This window comes from Lycium barbarum, chromosome 2 (assembly GCF_019175385.1).
Source record: "Lycium barbarum isolate Lr01 chromosome 2, ASM1917538v2, whole genome shotgun sequence".
NCBI lineage: Eukaryota > Viridiplantae > Streptophyta > Magnoliopsida > Solanales > Solanaceae > Lycium > Lycium barbarum.
The window spans coordinates 26,546,303-26,565,476 of NC_083338.1; the positions used below are offsets into that span (position 1 = coordinate 26,546,303).

A 19,174-nucleotide genomic window follows, 5' to 3' on the forward strand; every position below is an offset into this window, starting at 1 on the left:
CTGGGTATCTTGATTCTCCCTCACCATATTCTGGATCATGACACTACCATATGGTACCACATCAGCATTGTTTGAGTGCCAAGCCTGATTATGAGTTGTCAGCTTGTTAAGTATGGTGGTCACTTGTCGAAAGGTCTTGTTCATAAAACAACCATCAGCTGCATTATTAGCCACTGACTGTGACACTGGGTCTAATCCTCGATAGAACTTCTCCATCAATATATGATCCAGAAAACCATGATTCGGGCTGTCCTGCAAATACTCCTTGAATCTCTCCCATGCTTCATATAGTTGTTCCCCCGGTCGCAGCTTAAATTCATATATATTATCACGAATTTTAGCTCTTTTGCTAGGGGGATACCACTTTGTGAGAAAAACAGTTGTCATTTCTGCCCATGAAGTAATAGAATTCCGGGGCAGCTTCTCAAACCATGTTCTTGCTTCTCCAGCTAGGGAATATTTGAATAACTTCAACCGAATAGCATCTTGTGAAACATTGTTCTGGATGTGATTAGCACACACATCCACAAAATTCTTCAAATGACGGTGGGGGTCATTCTCGGTAGAGTTCCGAAAGTATCCCTCAAGCTTCAACAACTGGTATAGAGTGGAGTCAATTTTCACAGTAGTGGCTCCAAATCGAGGCTGAATAATAGGAGATGCATAGTCTTCCTCCGGAACAAATTCAGCGAAAATATTTTCATCAACTGGTTCATTCGCCTGATTGTTCACCACATTTCCTTGGTTGTCAGCTCGTTGATTTTGCTGATGTCGATTCATGATCACCTTATTTACGCAAGTAGCAGACAAGGTGTGATGAATTAAGCAAAAGACTTCAATCAAAGCAAACACTATTTAGTAATTTCAAAACCGCATTCCCCGGCAGCGGCGCCAAAATTTGATACGCTCAAATTACACCTATTAATGGTATAACGCGGACGTTGTCAAATATAGTAACCCAACAAGGTTGGGGTCGAATCCCACAGAGAATATGGTGTGAAAAGGTTACCAAAGTCGTAGATGCTAAGTTCTAGGTCTAATGTCTTAATCCGAAAATTTGTATAAGAGTTGGTTGTTTCTATGACTAATTGCTAAACTATTGCTTTGGTGGACATTTATGGTAAAAGGAACTAAGGTTGTGTCCCCATTAGATAGAGTGTATGATCATGGGTATTGATCTTGATAGACTTGTAATGGATCATTATATGAATGCACTTAATCTCTATGTGAATCTCTACTATTTCCCAATAAATAAAGATTATAGCTTTCTATGATTTTTCCAAATATAAGAAAGTGATTATGAAGAACGATTAATCATGCCAAGTAAATTCCTCTTATTCCTAAGTGAATTTATTAAACAAAGGTTAAAGCTTTGAGTTCTTGTTAATTATTCTTACCAACCCTAATTATTTTTCCAAATAAATTTAGGGTTTATGGCTTTAATTAATGTTTGCAACCATTAATAATGAATGAAGAATGAAGAATAACTAAACCCTAATAATCCATTATGTGTATATCATTCACAAGACCCAATTACAAAACACCTATCATTTGGGTTTACAACCCTAGTAAGGGAATTTAGCTACTCATAACAAAGAACAAGAAATAAGAAATTTGAGAATTCATAATTGCTTACTTTGAAATGGAAAAGAATTGACAATACTTGAATTGATGTTTGAATCTTCAAAAACTAGAAAGAAGTTTTTGTTCTCAGTCAAGAGACAAAAATATCATGAATGCCCTAATAGAAACCCTACAAAGACTATTTATAAGGTTTGGAAAATACACAAGTTACAGATTTTTCACTTCAGTCCCGTCATGATGAAATACGGTCCGTAAATCACTTTACGGACCGTAAAACGATTCACGCCCAAGTTAACTTTTCAGTTGTTGTCTGAAATACGGACCATAAAGTGGTTTACGGTCCGTAAACAGCATGATCGTCTTTCACCTTCGCCAACTCAGCCTTTCTTCTGCCAGTGCTTGAATGGTTAAACACGTGCTGGAAGACGGGCCGTAAACTGAAACACGGTCCGTAAACACAGCTCGTGTTTTGCCATCTTCCTCAGCTTGACTTTCTGCTTCTGGAATCCTTTAATACGACCCTGGAATACGGCCCGTATTGTGGAATACGGACCGTAAACCAAGTTTACGCCCTGATTTTGCATCTTTAACTGCTGTCATGCCAAATCTGATCATTTTCCTGAAAAACACCAAAAAAACACGTAAAATCACAACGACTTGCTTAACAACAAGTAAAACTTATAGATGAAAAGTATCGATTGTGGTGTGAAAATCACGCCACATCAACGAACATATAACACAGTACCCCGGAACCGGACACATCATACTTCGGAATTCACATATGGGGCTCGGCGGCCCATCCGCACGATATACATACCGGCCCGGGATCCGGTGAAAGGAATCATAGCACATGCACGAACTGATTAATGAGAAACCACATACATACAGATCGTCGTACAGACTCAACAGAATAGAAATAGGCCAACTGGCAGATCGAATCAAAGTATTCGGATAGTTTTCAAACTACGCGCCTACACGTCACTTAGGGAGGCACGACAGATTATAACCAGAACCAGATTCTCAGATATCAAAACCATTTTGCGAGATTTATATAAAAAGCAGTCATATTATGTTCAAAATGATAATTCAGGTGTCGCCTGTGAAAAACAGACGGAAATAAGGTAATTTAGATCATTCACGAGGTATCAGGGCTCTGTGGGCCCACCTCGGACCAACTCGAGGCAAGATACATAAATTACTGATAAAAGACCTTATGAGGTCATCCATAATCATTCGGAAGTATTCCGACTCCGTTTAGGAAGGTTTCGTACAAAAGCTCACTTTAAAGACATTTTATAAGGAAATTGGTTTCAATCTTATTGACGGAATTGGAGCGGATTTCCATCTCGAATTCCGAGGAACGGAGTCGTACTTAAGGCTCGCGGCCGAGCCTATTACATCCAGAACATGCCTAAGAATAAAGGGGAAGGCTTTACATACCTCGATTGCGCCTTACGCTCGCTTGGCTTCAATTCCAATTTCGTCCAAAATCTAGAAATGGTCAAGTTTACCAATTGTTAATTTCAAACTTTTTAATAATCCAAACTTATTACATACTTGCCTACCGAAATTTCGGCAGCATTTCCTCTGTACATATGACATCCCCGAGACTTAGCTCGGCTTAATTCATCAACACAGCAACCCGAAACAACATTCATAACAACAACAAGTATCATAGAATACACAATATGGCTTTACTAGCCATCTTTCCGACATAACGAAACATCTTTCATTTCAACCTTACACTTCCAACCCAATCCTACGATTTTCATATTCAACACTTATCAAGATCATTACAACATATTTCGGAGGCATATCATACCATTTTCACAAGATATACAAAACATGCAAACTTTCCATCAAAGCCATGATTTATCCAATTCTCCTAACCTTTAACATACAAGTTCATAACACATTTCCATCTTCCAAGTTCATCAACATTAATCATAATTTGCACCTTAACCGCTTCATTTTCTTAATTTCATGAGATCATACTAAAACGACATACTTTCCGACAACAACTTAATCAACAAATTCTTCATGTTAGCTTAACCCATTATTCTTCCATCTACTTCACGAAGCCATAACGACACAATTAACATATCAAACAAAATCAATTCATTTTCGTCTCAACTCCATACCACACGGCCACATATCATAGTTTTCAACTTTCACTAATTCATTTCACTTTCATTTCTAATACAATTTCTACCATAACTACACTAGATTTCAACAAAAATTCAAGTCATTATGGACATGCAATCCATGCATACACACGGCCAACTTCCAAACAACATACCCACTTTACAAACTTCCATATTTCCATACACTCTACTCAATTCTACATATTACAACATAAACCAAACTTCATAACATAAGAAAATGAATTAATTCATACATTTTCCTCAAGTTCTTCACTAGCCACCAAAGTCACCTTTTGGCCAAAATAATTATACCACCTTGTAGAGGACTTTGTACTTAGTAATAATCTCACAAGAAATGAATTTTTGAACCCAAGATTAGGCTCCAAAATTTTTTCTTTTCTATTCTTTCTCTCTTTCTCCCCTAGCCGAATGGCTTTCTTTCTTTCCCTCTTGTTTGTTCTTTGTTTTTCTTGAAGGTTCTTAGGATAAAGATGAATATATAGTATAGTTTATCACATGGAAACTAAATTATTTTCTCATGGATTTGGACCATGGTTTGGCCGGTTGGGCCTCCCTCAATTGGGCCTCATTTTCTTATTATTTTGTGAGCCCAAATTGTTGGCTACATATTGTAATTCATGAAGCAAGCTTCCAAAATTCCAATTTTGCCCTTGGCCTCCTATCGTAATTCCACACCAATGTGTTCATAGCCGACACATTCATACCAAGTAAGGTCCACATATGGCCTTATTCATTACAAGCCAAGTTATCTCAAATTTTTTGAATATGTAAAAATACCGGATGTAACACCAATCCCAACTTGTTGAATATAGAAAGCGACATCAAATTGATGCTTGCTCCAAGATCACATAAAGCTTTAGCAAACTTGTATTTACCGATGGTGCATGGAATTGTGAATGCTCTAGGGTCTTCTTTTTTGTGCACCAAAGCTTTGGTGACGATTGCACTACAATGATGAGTGCCCCCCAATGTTTCAATGCCAGGACTCCTTCTTTTGGTCACGAGATCTTTCATGAACTTCGCATAACCGGGCATTTGTTCAAGTGCCTCAACCAATGGAATATTTATTGAGAGCCCCTTTAATCGATCGATGAACTTGAGGAATTTTCCATCTTCCGCTTGCTTTGTCAATTGTTGGGGAAAAGGAGGGGGAGGCTTCATAACGGGCGGTGAACCCTTTGGTACCTCCTCCGCCGCTTCCTTGCTTTCCGAGGCATCATTGATTTCTGGAAGGTCCTCGATAACGATGGGCTTTTCAATACCAGCCCGCATATTCTTTGGATTTGCTTCTTCTTCAATAACCATGGGTTCTTCAACCATTTCCTCTTCATCACCCAACACATTCTCTTTGGCCAACACCTTTTCCCCAATTGTTTTGCCACTCCTAGTGGTAATTGCATTGCATTTATGTTCACCATCGTTCCTTGGATTTGCAACTGTGTCACTAGGGAGTGAGCCTTTCTGCCTTTGGTTTAGGATTGCCAAGATTTGGCCAAGTTGAGACTCCAATTGTTTAATGGAGGTGGAGTGCGAACTTACAACTTGACCCATGGATTTGACCTCATCTCTAGTCTCCTTGCAAAAGGTGTCGGTGGACTCCACTTTCCTCAATACCTTTGACAACATATCTTCAATTTTTGAACTAGCGGGGTCGCTATTGGGCGGTTGACCAGAGCTTGGTTGATTTCTCTTTGGAGGGACATATGGATTTGTGCTCCGATGATTGTTGTAATTGCTATTGTAACCCCCTTGATTGTTGTCACGATTATCTCTCCAATTAGAGTGACCTTGTTCTTTGTTCCAACCTTGATTCCCTTGAGCTTGCCGCCAAGATCCTTGACCCGGACCTTGGTAGTTCGGACGGGAACCCTCCCTTAGATTGTTGACATAACTCGCTTCCTCATCATATATTTGGAAACAATGCTCATCCGGAGGACCCCCTTCACAGGATTCTACCACGTTCACCTTTTTGCTACCGCCACCCATGACATGTTTTGTCAGAAGGTCCATTTGGGTGACAAGTTTGGCCATGGACTCATCTCTCTCTTCCTCCTTCTTAATCATCTCACGAGTGAGCACATGTTTGGAGGAACTTCCTCCACCCACTTCCGAATCCCTAGTGTGCCATGCTTCATTAGTCTCGGTCAATTTATCCAACAATTCACAAACGGTGGCATAAGAGTTATCCATAATAGACCCCTCTGCAATGTTGTTTGCCACTGATTTGTAGACCGAATCCAGAGATCTATAAAATGTTTGTAGAAGCACACCATCGGGCAACCCATGCTTGGGACAACTTTTGACTTTCTTTTTAAAACGAATCCAAGTTTCATGGAGAGCCTCATCAGGAAGTTGACTAAAGTTGTTGATTTCGTCACGGAGTTGTAACATCCGCGATGGAGGGAAGAACTTCTTGAGGAATGCTTCAGTCAGTTCCTCCCAAGTGGTGATGGACCCGGAAGGTAGATCATCTAACCAAGCGTGGCTTCCCCCATTAGGGAGTACGGGAAGAGCCTTAGCTTGACTGCTTCAATTGAGACGCCCGGGTGCACATTGGTAGAACAGACCCCAAGAAAGTTCCTAAGGTTCCTATTCGGGTCATCTTTGGGTAGACCACCGAACAGGCCCTTAGTGTTAAGCAGGTGCAACATTGTGTTGGTTATATGGAAACTCGAATTTCCAATTAAAGGCGGGGGCTGAATTGCAGATGCATAGCCTGCCCCCACAGCTTCTTCACCAACCGCTACTGGTGGATTTTGGACCTGGATACCTTCCTCATCCATATTGCCTGCACAACACACAACAACAAAAAGGAAATAAGAAATGAAATAAAGACTAAAACTAAAGTTTACACTAGTTAGTAAATTTCTAGACCGTATTCCCCGGCAATGGCGCCAAAATTTGATACGCCCAAATTACACCTTTGAGATCAGGAGTAAGCGGTCGTTGTCAAATATAGAACCCAACAAGGTTGGAGTCGAATCCCACAGAGAATACAATGAAGAAATATACTTGATAAGTGTAACACCCGACTATTAGTCTATATTTCAAGGGGAAAGGAAATATAATAAGAGTTTGATTGTTGGTTGTTCATTAAAAACTGAGAATGTTTATAAGATGTAACCAATTGGTAAATGGGACTAAGGTTGTGGTTCCAATGGAAAGTAATGCGATTGGGTATCAATTCAACTTATTTATATGCCTAGGTGCATTAAGCCAAGGGTTACGCGATTCTTGCTAAAGGTTTTCCAACCAAATCAACAAATTTCATCCTAGGCTTTTCCAAGCCCTAGAATGTTTCATAAGAGAACACCCATGTAGCCTAAACTAGCTTTCTTATTCCTAGCTCAAGCTATTAGATGGATTTAATGACCCACATTGTTGCTATTAACTCTTTTCCTACCTTCTACTTTCTTTTCCAAGCAAAGTAATGGTATTAAGGCACAAGTAATGTTGTACACCATCACAAGACATTAATGCTTGAAGAGTTAATAGAAAACACCACTAGCATATAAATGTAGTATGAATATGAAACTCAATCACATAACTAACACATTTGATACCACAACCTTAGCTGAAAGATTAGCTACTAATATTCATTAAAATTAAAGCAATCAAGTAAAATGTATTCATAAATCTTACAAAAGTGTTGGATGGAGAAGATGACAAAAGCCAAAAGGAATCTCTTAAATGCTTCAACAACCAACAATAAATGAACTCCACAAGAGTTTATGCTAAAAACTGCAGAATAATCCAATCCAAAACCCTAGCAAATCTATTTATAGCATGTCCAAAACGGGAACAATTTCCAGACGAAAATTCCCCGGCATAGGGTGCGAATCGCACATAGTGTCGCATGTTCAACCAGCGAGCCGCAGGTTTCACCAGATCATCGCAGGTGTCGCATCTTCAGTTATTTGTTGAGCACCATCCGCGACACCAGACGCGATTCGCATGTGCCACCTGCGACTCGCATGTGGTGTCACATGTGGTGTGTTATTTGGTCATCTCTGTCAACAGGTGCTGCACCACCTGCGACTCGCATGTAGTACCTGCGATTCGCAGGTGGTGCCCTGGTTCAGTTCTGCTGGGTTTTTGCTTCGTTTTGCTTCAAATTGCTTCAAGTTGCTTCCGGCACATGTTATTCTACAAATTGACACAAAAACACGAGAAACGACATCAAAAGTACTTGGGGATTTATAAAAGACTAAGTAGTTGACGTCGAATGAGCCGTAATTTCACGACTCATCAGTACTTCATCAAGTTTTACATACATTCTGCGAGCTTGTAAGGAGGTCATATTGTGACCTTTACAATGCCGAGAAATGAAGCTCCACCTTTGTAGGAATGGGCAGTCAAAATTTGAAGAGCGACTCCATCTCCTTTGGAAATAGTCTTGCACATAAATGATTGGCTCATATTTGTTATAGAGTTTTGATATAATATTCTAATTTTATAACATTTCTAGTTGGAACATGTCTCAAATACGTATAAAAAACACATAGGAAAAGATCTCGAATACATACCGCAAAAGACAAAATCTAGCAAAAACAAAGAAAGTTAGAAAAAGAAGAAAACAAAGAACCTATAGAAAATAAAGAACCTATAACATTGAATAACAATTTACAAAAGAAATTTTTTAAGAGAACGGAGGGGAACGAATCTGTAATGTTACAGGAGGAGGGAGAGGTTATAACTCATATAGAAGAGTTAATAGAGGATGTATTTGAGTAAAGAGGATTAGTAATTAATGTGTCAGTTACAAAATGTTTGAGGAGTAATTATCTATGAGTTAATATGGTACTAATTGTTAAAAGAATAGCGCAACGGTTAAAATGTTTTGGGCACGAATACACTCGCCTTGAAGGACAGAAGAAGCCTAATTTGCTTTTAATGCAAACCAAGTTAATTGCAATAAGACCATGTACTACGTGGGGCTGATATGAACATTTATTTTGTGAGGCTTTTTTAAGCCATTTAGTTAGTAGATTATGCATAAAAAATTCAAAAAAAAAAAAAAGAAGAAAAAAGTTAAATACCAATGAAGGTCATAGAGAAGTGCCATATCACCTTGTCTATGTTGGAAATCTTACGAAAAATACTTCATCACGAACACGTGTAGGGACTTTTCGTTTTCACGAACACTTGTAGGGACTTCCCTTCATCACGAACACTTGTAGGAACTTCTTCTAAGCTTGAAGAAAATACTTGATCACGAATAATTGTAGAGAATTCTTCGTAGCTTGAGGCATGCCAATGGCACTGTCCTTAAGGATATTTCTCCCGGTATGGGTGTATCCCCCAGGATTCAACAAGCTCTTCTAGTACAAAACTAGGAGTCAAAATCTAACAAAGATTTATCTCATAAAAACTCAACAATACAAAATGAGAAGAAGTAGTTTTCCCTATGTTTTTTCTTTTCTACTAATGAAAACAACTTTTAGTAAATATAGATTGAAATAGGGACCTGATATTATGAATAGAATAAGATGACTGAAGGCCATTCAAATGGTCAAAATACGTTTTCTACAATACAATCAATATTCTGAATATAACATAGTAAAAGCCAATAATTGCAATTCATAATGGTCTGTTGTCATGGCAACGTTAGGATAGAATTCAAGATATAATTATATATCATAAAGTTTCATCAAGTGACCAAATTAAATATAATAATACCGTTTGGCAATGGCAAATTTATTCAACATGAATTCTGCCATTAAGGCTAATAAAATAGAATCAAATCTTTTGCATTAAAGTCAACAAGAACATTAAAAATATTCTTTTTATTTTTGAGATATTAAATAGAAAATAATATTTTTCTAACAATCCCTCATATATCTCAATAATAATAAAATAAATAAAATAAGAAGCTTTACTGGGTTTACATATATGAGTACAATGCGTCGAATCTGGTGTCTTGTAGATTATGAACAAAACCTAGATAAAACAAGATTAAACTTACAGAATAGTTGGTGAAGTTTACAACTTCTATGAACCAAAAATTCTTTTGTAAGCTCATGGTCTTATTCTATCACATCATACTCGCACAATCTTTGTCGTTATCGCGGTTTTGCGCTAAGAGGCCATGCGCGTGTCCTGGTATTTATGAGTGCTCTAGAAAGCTGTCACAATTTCATAGGAGCGGCACCACTCCACACTCATATAGGTCCACCCATCAAGTGTATCTGCAGAGCAATACACCACCTATAAAGGATATGGTAATGGATTGAGTTTATAGCTCAACTTCACTTTGTCTTGCAGATTTGCACTATATTCACACACTATAGGAAGGGACATAGTTTAATAGTGCACTTTTGATCAACTAATGACTTGTTATTATCCATATGAACCTAATTCATGGGATCTCCAATCACATAGGTTGGGTTACCATCATTGTTAATCTTCTCAAATGACAAAAGTCTCATTCCCCTCGATGTTTCTTTTAGTCTTGTGAATCGGCCAAATTCACCTCAGACTTCACACAATTATAAAAACTATCACATCTCACAATAGCGCTATTAAGAAATTATTTTCTCACACAACTAATGTTGTTTAACAACCACAATATATACATGTTGGTTTTATTCCAACCTCAATACTCACTAAGAAGTATCTTAACCTCATCACTAGCCAACTTCAAACCATAAACTCGTATTTCATTATGGTCTACTTGGCTTATTTTCATATTAATTATTACACCCCCACAAAGGGTAAACACATACTCACTAGTGGATTTTGAGATCCACTTAGCATCATTGTATCCTCGCTAGTACATCAAATATTAATTCACTATAACACTTATCCATCAGTTGGTTCGTTTCAAAATCTTGTACCGAGAAAATAAATAACACCATAATTTTATTTATTTTTTTCAAAAACATTTTGAATAACAAGACCAACTGAAATATTATCACTTTTAAAACATTCTCTCAAAATAACTCTAGTAAGATATCATGACCCCATAATTTCAAAATTTTCAAAGTAAGGACTTTCATGCCTCATAACACCGTAACCCCCACATTTTCAAAGTATTTAAAATAGGGGAACAATACTTTAATAACCTCACAAGTAGTATTACTAATTCTCATAAATCATTTCATCTTATAAATAAGAAGCTAATAATATAACTCACCCAAATAGCTATACTCACAATATGTCATCATCAATAAATATTTTTAAGAAAAACAATATGAGAAAAATAAGTATCGATATTAAAAGTATTTTTTTAAATAGTAAGCACATATAAACCATAATTCCGATACTTATTATCCACAATTTGGAAACAACCTCATCATCTTCAAATAGAGTATTCACTCCAATGATAACACCAATATTTTTCAAAAGTAATTTTAAGAAGTTTTTTTTTTTTAATTGTAAGAACTTGAGTAGTTCTTGAATCACCAACATAAGTAAATCATTTTTCTTCTTCTTCAACTTGAGTGTAGAACTCAAATTTAACTTTACTTGCACAAATATGATTAGTAGTATCAAAGTCATCTAACACCCAATATCTTACATTAGCCACAAAAGATTCGCTCGAGAAATGACCACAATAAATATATCATCCGCTTAACCAAAATTATTTTTAATTAGCGGGATTATCATTCTCCGAATCTTCTCTACATTGATGAACATGATGATATAGTTCGTCACACACAAAATAATAATTATTCCCATCAAAACCTTCTTTATTAGTGTTGCAGAATTTGATCAATACCATATCATTTGACACATGAAGTTGACTTTGTCCAGCATCATTCTCACAAAAAAAAAATATTAGGACCAAAGTAAAATTTCCATATAAATATCTCACATTTGTAGAAAAAGAAATTTGTCATAATTCAACATTTCTTCATCCAAATCATCAAGCAAGATAATTTTAAAGCCTAAATTAAATTTACCAAATCTCTTCAATGTGCAAAGAACACAACTTATACAAACACAGATCTCAAAGATAGGTCTACAAATTCTTGCACCATAATTAATCTATAAAGATAAACATCAATTTCAAGCCAACTTTTCAAAAAATTATCACAACATATAGATGCATATTATTATACATATCTTTGCACTCATCCTACCACCTCAAATCTATATATAATATAAAGCTAGGAATAGACAATCCTATGTGGCACCTCTATATGGCCAAGGATTCTATTTATCTTTTTTCTCATTTTTTTAATTTTTTATATCATTTTAAATTATTCTATTTTAATTTACAAAGTCATCTACATAACTCACACCCCCTCATCTTCATAACTTCTACCTTTAATTAGTATTAGTAATTAATTTCATAATTCACAATTTAATGTACAAGTTATGACACCTAATTAAAATCACACCAACATGGTATCCATTCCAATAAATGGAGAGTATTGTCGAATGGGCAAGGAGATCAAAAGCACAAAATTGTATAACTGAGGAGGAGATCAAAAGCACAAAATGAAGAAAATGTTGATGGAGAAGGAATTGTTCCCATCTCAGGTACAATATTTATTTTAGCATGTGAGTGAGTGTCTTGGAACTTTTATTATATGAATATTTTTTTAGATTTTTTTTTTCACCCTTAGATTATTATGTTATAGAACTTCTATTGTTGATCTTCTTTTTCAGTTTATTCGTGACACAAAATTGTTGAGAAAGGTCATCATACCTTTTAGTTTAGTCTATATTTATACACCTTAATATATAAAAATTAAAATATATAGACTTTGTTGCTTGGATGATTTTGATTGGCAAGCTAAATAATTCTAGCAAAATCTACTACCACCTATATCCATATATATTATAAAGCTAGGCAAAGGAGAGTGACCAGACTCTTTCCTTTTGCCAAAAAGCACAATTATTTTTTTCTCTTTTTTTTTTTTTGAAAAAAAATTTCCCCATATTTTCTATTTATCGTTATTGGCATGAATGTCCTAATTATTTTTATAAAAACAATTGATGTTCTTGGGAAGATGATGTGGCACCATTTATTGATCAGGATTTTGATTTTTCCATTTTCTTAGATTTTACACTTTTACCTTCAAAATTCTCAATTTAGGTGTTGTACAAAAAAAAAAAAAATGATCACGTTTGTCTCTTGCGTCAAGCTTCCGCTACTTCATCGAAAAAGACATTTGATACAAGGTATGTTGCTATTTTTGTTCTCCTTCGTGTTCTTTGTAATACTCTTTAGTTTATTTAGAAATGGCTAGAGTATTACTGATTTATGAACTTTCTTTTCTCAATATTTGCGAAAAATAGCTATGGTAATAAATCTTTTCCCCTCTCTGGCCAAGAACAATTAATTTTCTTTCCTTCATTTTTTGGCATTTTTCTATTTCCCCCCGTTCATATATGTGCCATGTTAAAATAACTCAAAAGCCACTTTTTAACTCTCTTAATTATGATTAATTGCGCTATGTTTAAAAACTGTTAAATGAGAAAGACGTTTAGGAAAATGAATGATCAGAAGGTCCTCTTTCCCAATTTAAGGTGTTTACACACAATAACTTTCAAAATCGAAGTGAAAAAGATAAATTAAACGTTACATGTTTTCTAACTCTTTGTCTTCTTGTAATTCGTTCATATTTAATTCCATATGAGAAGAGGTGAACACAAAATTGCATAACAACAACTACAAAATATTTGAAACTGGATTCTACATGGCAATTGACAAACATGAAGAAAGTACATCGACTTCCTCATCTTTTAAATGTGTTCCATGCATTATTCATCTCCGCAAATCTAGAAGTTCAACTAAAAAGAACGTCATTTTTATACAATAGCTATATATTGTGTCATATAGAATTCTGTGTGGTAGCATAAAATCATTTAGGTGCTCCAATGTTCTAATTTTAATTACATATACTTAAGAGTCAATACCAAGCTTAACCTCATTTGTTTGTGTGTAATTATAGAGAATACTACTTGGATTTCAGAATTATAGGAGGGTTACCGCTTTCAACTATTTTATCTGCTCTTTTATGAAGTTGTATTTTCCTTCTTGACTTGGCACAACCAATCCAAAAAGATCATTAATTATCTGTATGCCTTTCGTTTTTATCGTTTTCAATAGCATTGCATCTTATAATACATAATTTGTTAATAAGGAAAAGAAGTTTCGGTCTAAGCAAAACAAATTATCTCATTTATCTTGACGTAATTTATAAAAGATCATTTTTAAATTTATTAAGATACCGCGCAAAGCGCGGTCAAATACACTAGTATAGATTATCCACAAATATACAAATGGCTTGGACATTATTTAAGAGCTACCTAAAATAATATAACAACAACACAAATTCATCACAAACTCAAAACCAATTCATTGTATTTAGCATTTTGTTGACCCAAATGACTAAGACAAAAAAACAAAACATGATTAATTTCAGAGTCTACATTATCCAATATAAAATTGTTCACCACAAAATCTCAAACTTGTAGAACATCATGATAAACCCACTTATAATTTTTACACTAGAAGTCTGCTCCACAATTCAATATTAAATCTTAGAGAAGATAATCACTAAAACTACTATCCAAGCACAACTTAAAAGTCTCAAATAAAAGTATAAATTAATCATATCAAAATCATTACTACTTTACTTTTAGATCATATATTTTCCATTATACTATAATTCAGAAACATACCTGTAACTTAGACAGATTGTACTAAGTTATTTTTCTTTTAATTTTTTGTAAGAACATAGCATGATATATCCTTAAGATTGTTAGAAATCTTATGAAAAATACTTCATCACGAACACGTGTAGGGACTTTTCTTTTTCACGAACACTTGTAGGGACTTCCCTTCATCACGAATACTTGTAGGAACTTCTTCTAAGCTTGAAGAAAATACTTGATCACGAATAATTGTAGGGAATTCTTCGTAGCTTGAGGCATGCCAATGGCACTGTCCTTAAGGATATTTCACCCGGTATGGATGTATCCCCCAGGATTCAACAAGCTCTTCTAGTACAAAACTAGGAGCCAGAATCTAACAAAGATTTATCTCATAAAAACCCAACAATACAAAATGAGAAGAAGTAGTTTTCCCTATGTTTTTTTCTTTTCTACTGATGAAAACAACTTTTAGTATATATAGATTGAAATAGGGACCTGATATTATGGATAGAATAAAGATGACTGAAGGCCATTCAAATGGTCAAAATACGTTTTCTACAATACAATCAATATTCTGAATATAATATAGTAAAAGCCAATAATGGCAATTCATAATGGTCTGTTGCCATTGCAACGTTAGGATAGAATTCAAGATATAATTATATATCATAAAGTGTCATCAAGTGACCAAATTAAATACAATAAACCGTTTGGCAATGGCAAATTTATTCAACATGAATTCTGCCATTAAGGTTAATAAAATAGAATCAAATCTTTTGCATTAAAGTCAACAAGAACATTAAAAATATTCTTTTTATTTTTGAAATATTAAATAGAAAATAATATTTTTCTAACAGTCTATGCCTAGTTTTATGTTATATATAGATTATACTTGTACCTTCTTATCCTCAAAATAAAGAAAACCAAAAACATCCCCACTTACAAATTATTATTACACTAATTATATATATATAATAAATAATTCTACATGCTCAAACAAATGTTGATGAAAAACTTAGAAAGTGACTTTCAGAAGTCATTGAGAGAAATGAGAAATACACAAAGGACGGGGAAATCAATAGCTACTTGAGACTTGAGTAATATTTATAGGATAGTTGTTTCTAGTATTGTCAATGCTGTAATTATATTTAAGTTAAAGTTGATGAATTAATGGGGTTTAATGGAAAGAGAACGTGGGATCAATATATGCGCTTATTTGCATGGTTTAAGATTGAGTAATTATTCACAGTAACGTGGGACATATTTCCTTATTTGCAGATGTAGTGATCGAGTAATTACTCACAGTCAGGGATGGAAACTTAAAAAATCAAAAAATGAAATTTTCACCATAATTAAGAGAGTTATAGTGACTTTTGAGCCTTTTTAAGTACATAAAAAATGAGGTAAACATGGAGAAAAAGTCAAAAAAAGGAGAAAAAAGATAAATGTGTTTCTTAGCCATCGAGAGGTGTTACATTACCTTGGTCTAGCTTTATAATAGTAAATTTGTCTGCGCTTCGCGCGGTTACAAGATATTGGGCGATTTAATAGAATAATTAATCAAGATAATTTACCCTCCCCAAACTCCACACACTACAAAACAATGGGTAATATGTGGAGGTTGAAAGTTGTAACGGAAAAGGCTCAAATATGCTATCGAACTATTGGAAATGGCTCATTTATGTCATTCGTCAATGGTTTGACTCATTTATGTCATCGTCGTTACAAAAATGGTTCATCTATGCCATCTTTCATTAACGGTAGTTTTACAATACCAGATATGACACGTGGCCTCCAATTAGAGGTCCACGTGGTTTAGTTAAACCAACACAAATTAAATCTTAAATTAAACTCAAACCCGATCCATAAATCTATGTTGGTTTAATTAAATGAAGTGAACCTTTAATTGGATGCCAAATGTCATATCTGGTATTGTAAATCGACATTAATGAAAAATGGCATGGATGAGCCATTTTGGTAACAGCGATGGCATAAATGAGCCAAACTATTGACGAATTGCATAAATAATCCCTTTTCGATAGTTGGTTGACATATTTGAGCCTTTTCCGGAGTTGTAATTTGCAGAGGTTGTAGCCTCTTCTAGCAACTAGCGGAGGCTAAAACCTCCGCAAATTACCCATTTTTTTTGTAGTGACATTGTGGGATTTCACTGGGTATGTTGTTGTTGTTGTTGTTGTATATGCATATAAATTATTTTAAAAAACAACATGTAATTCTATAAATATATACACATCAACTGATCAAAAAACAATTACATTGTAATCTTTCAATTGCCTTTATGCACTTTTAAAAAAAAAAAAAATTAACAATTTTGTCAACTAAGTATGTATTTCACTTGACATTTGCAAGCAATACTCCATTAAACTTCTTCGGGAGGAAAAGATGAGGTTCAAGAATATATATGCATCAAACTTTTCTCTTGTTTTTTGTAATACTCCATGTTGGTCAATTGTCATGCCTCAACTTGGGGATTCGTGCGGGAACCTATCATTTCCCACTTCGGTAGGCGAATCCTTTCTCAATTCATTCATTCAACACAATAAATTAATCAATGCAACCGAATATAAGTCTCAAATATAGATAATAATAAAGATAGTGAATAAGTGTGGAAATAATACATAAATCCCAAGGAAACTGTCCAAGGCTGTACAAGAGCCACTACTACAAATACTCTAAGTCTAAATATGAATACATGTCTGATAATAGAATATTGTCTCAGAATAACAAATAATACAAGTAACTAAGAAGAGGCATTCGGGCAGCGAATTCATCCAATGCTCACCCTCGAATACTCGTCAGAAAGCCTCGAGACTCAGTCACGGGGCGCAGAAGTCGATCTGGTCACAAACTCTGCACTCAGAAAGAATGCAGCAAGGTAGAAGCAGTACACAACACGTACTGAGTAGGCATCATAGGCCGACAACAGTTAGAAAATCATATATAATAGAAAAAGACTAAAAAAGTAGGATTCTCACAATCAGAATAAACTCAACACAATCCAATTACCGATAATTAATACCAAACCACCAAGTCTAGTCAACACCTCAAGTCTTCCGTAATTCCGACCCACATCTCAAGAATTACTATCAAGTACAAGTATCATCGAGAATCAATCAACAAGTACCAAACAATACCAATAATAAGATTGAAGTGAATGCAATGCATATGCAATGATACACACAAGCTTCGAGCGGAAAATCTCATCGCCTCGATAGTCATGACCTATGGGGGACCGCTAAGTCCATGTACCTGCTGCGGAACGCACAACCCAATCCAATAGTCAGTGTTACGGAACGTGCAACCTGATCCCAGTCAGTATTGCAGTACATGCAACCTGATCCCAATTAGTGGCGCGCAACCCGATCCCAACAATATATATGTGAAAGAGTGAATCCATGATAACAATGCCAACAAGAATAAATAATCAATAGTGCCACACATGGACACAAATCTCACTCACAATAAAAATGTCATAATCCTTGCTTCCTTTTCAACAACCTCATTCACCATAATATGCTTTCCAACGCACAAGTAATCACTAAGCATCAGCTTTCTAGAATTAATCACGTGATAGCGAACCAACAACTCACAATAAGCAACAACACAATGGAACACAATAAGGCGACAAGCCATTAATCACAACAATACCAACCAAAGTCTTCCATCCCAAATTCATATCTGAAGGTTTACTTGTTTTCTCCAACAATCACTAACTATACATACAATCCGCTAACCTGAAGTCTGACCGAAAGGTAAACCATAACCTACTTGGAAAGCCAAACAGGAGCCTCGAACCGTCACACTTTGACCTTGCCCTTCTGTAACGCCTCCAAGTATACAACGTCTATTCATAATCGAATTCTATATTAAAAACCATGAATAATGACACCCATGTTGCTATACTTCTAGCTAGGTCAAATTATAACCCAAGGAAATTGGGAAAACAGGCCCACAAGGGTAAAACAAAAAATTGAAAGATGGAACATGCAATTCAAGCTCTAGGTGATCAAACCCACTAATCATTTACTAAAATAACTCAAGATTAATGCCTAATTCAGATTTAAAACAAAATCCCCAAATTTGGGTATGAACCCTAATTCTTCAATCCTCAAATTAACCATCATTAATGGAAGAAATAAGCTTAATAACAAGGAATTCATCAAACTCTATGGTTATTCTAGTCAATTTCACCACCAATTTTCATTTTAGAAGTCTAAACCCATTTCAAGAATTCTAGCACAAGACCCATCATCTCTATCTATATTCTAGTGATTCTAAGCATGGACTAGGAATCTGGGAAGGCAAATAACCAAAGCTAAGGTCATAGGACTTACCTCCAAGAAGAATTCGTCCACAAATAGCTCTATTCTCCCAAGAGTGCTTAGAAGAGTAATGAGAATAAGTGATAGGGTTTAGAGGACTTAACTTGAGAAAAGAGAAATTATTCTGCCCGATTACGGCTGCAGTGGTCAAGAACCACTGCAGCACACGCGCTACGGGGCCATAAGGCTCTCCATGGTGGCCTTCACTTAAAAATCAGCATGCCGCTGTAGTGGCAAGGGACCCACTACAAGACCCACTACAGCGGGTAGTCACCAAATTCCCCATCCCGCTATAGCTGTCTCGCAGGCGCTATAGCGTGATTGCTACAGCGGTAAAGGCACCGCTGCAGTGCCTACACCAGAACTAGAATATTCTGATTTTTGACCAATCTCGTCCCGAAAACCGACTATCACCCGAGGCCCCACAGATACCCAATAAACATGCACACACATATAAAAACGCACTATGAA

General features: G+C 35.6%; 1 protein-coding gene and 1 non-coding gene across 2 annotated transcripts in view; one reads left to right on the top strand and one right to left on the bottom strand.

Annotated features, from left to right (window-relative positions):
• Positions 1–19,174, bottom strand: part of LOC132628478 (uncharacterized) — a 35,103-nt gene that overhangs the window by 6,181 nt on the left and 9,748 nt on the right. The window contains exons 3-6 of the mRNA XM_060344255.1: positions 6,317–6,537; positions 4,846–5,210; positions 2,145–2,203; positions 625–833 (exon numbers count right to left, since the gene is read on the bottom strand). Coding sequence (XP_060200238.1) covers positions 625–833; positions 2,145–2,203; positions 4,846–5,210; positions 6,317–6,537 — 854 coding nt within the window. The remainder of the gene's footprint in view (positions 1–624; positions 834–2,144; positions 2,204–4,845; positions 5,211–6,316; positions 6,538–19,174) is intronic.
• LOC132629527 (small nucleolar RNA R71) lies at positions 233–339 on the top strand. Its single transcript, XR_009578298.1, has one exon. It is a non-coding gene; the product is annotated as a small nucleolar RNA R71 (small nucleolar RNA).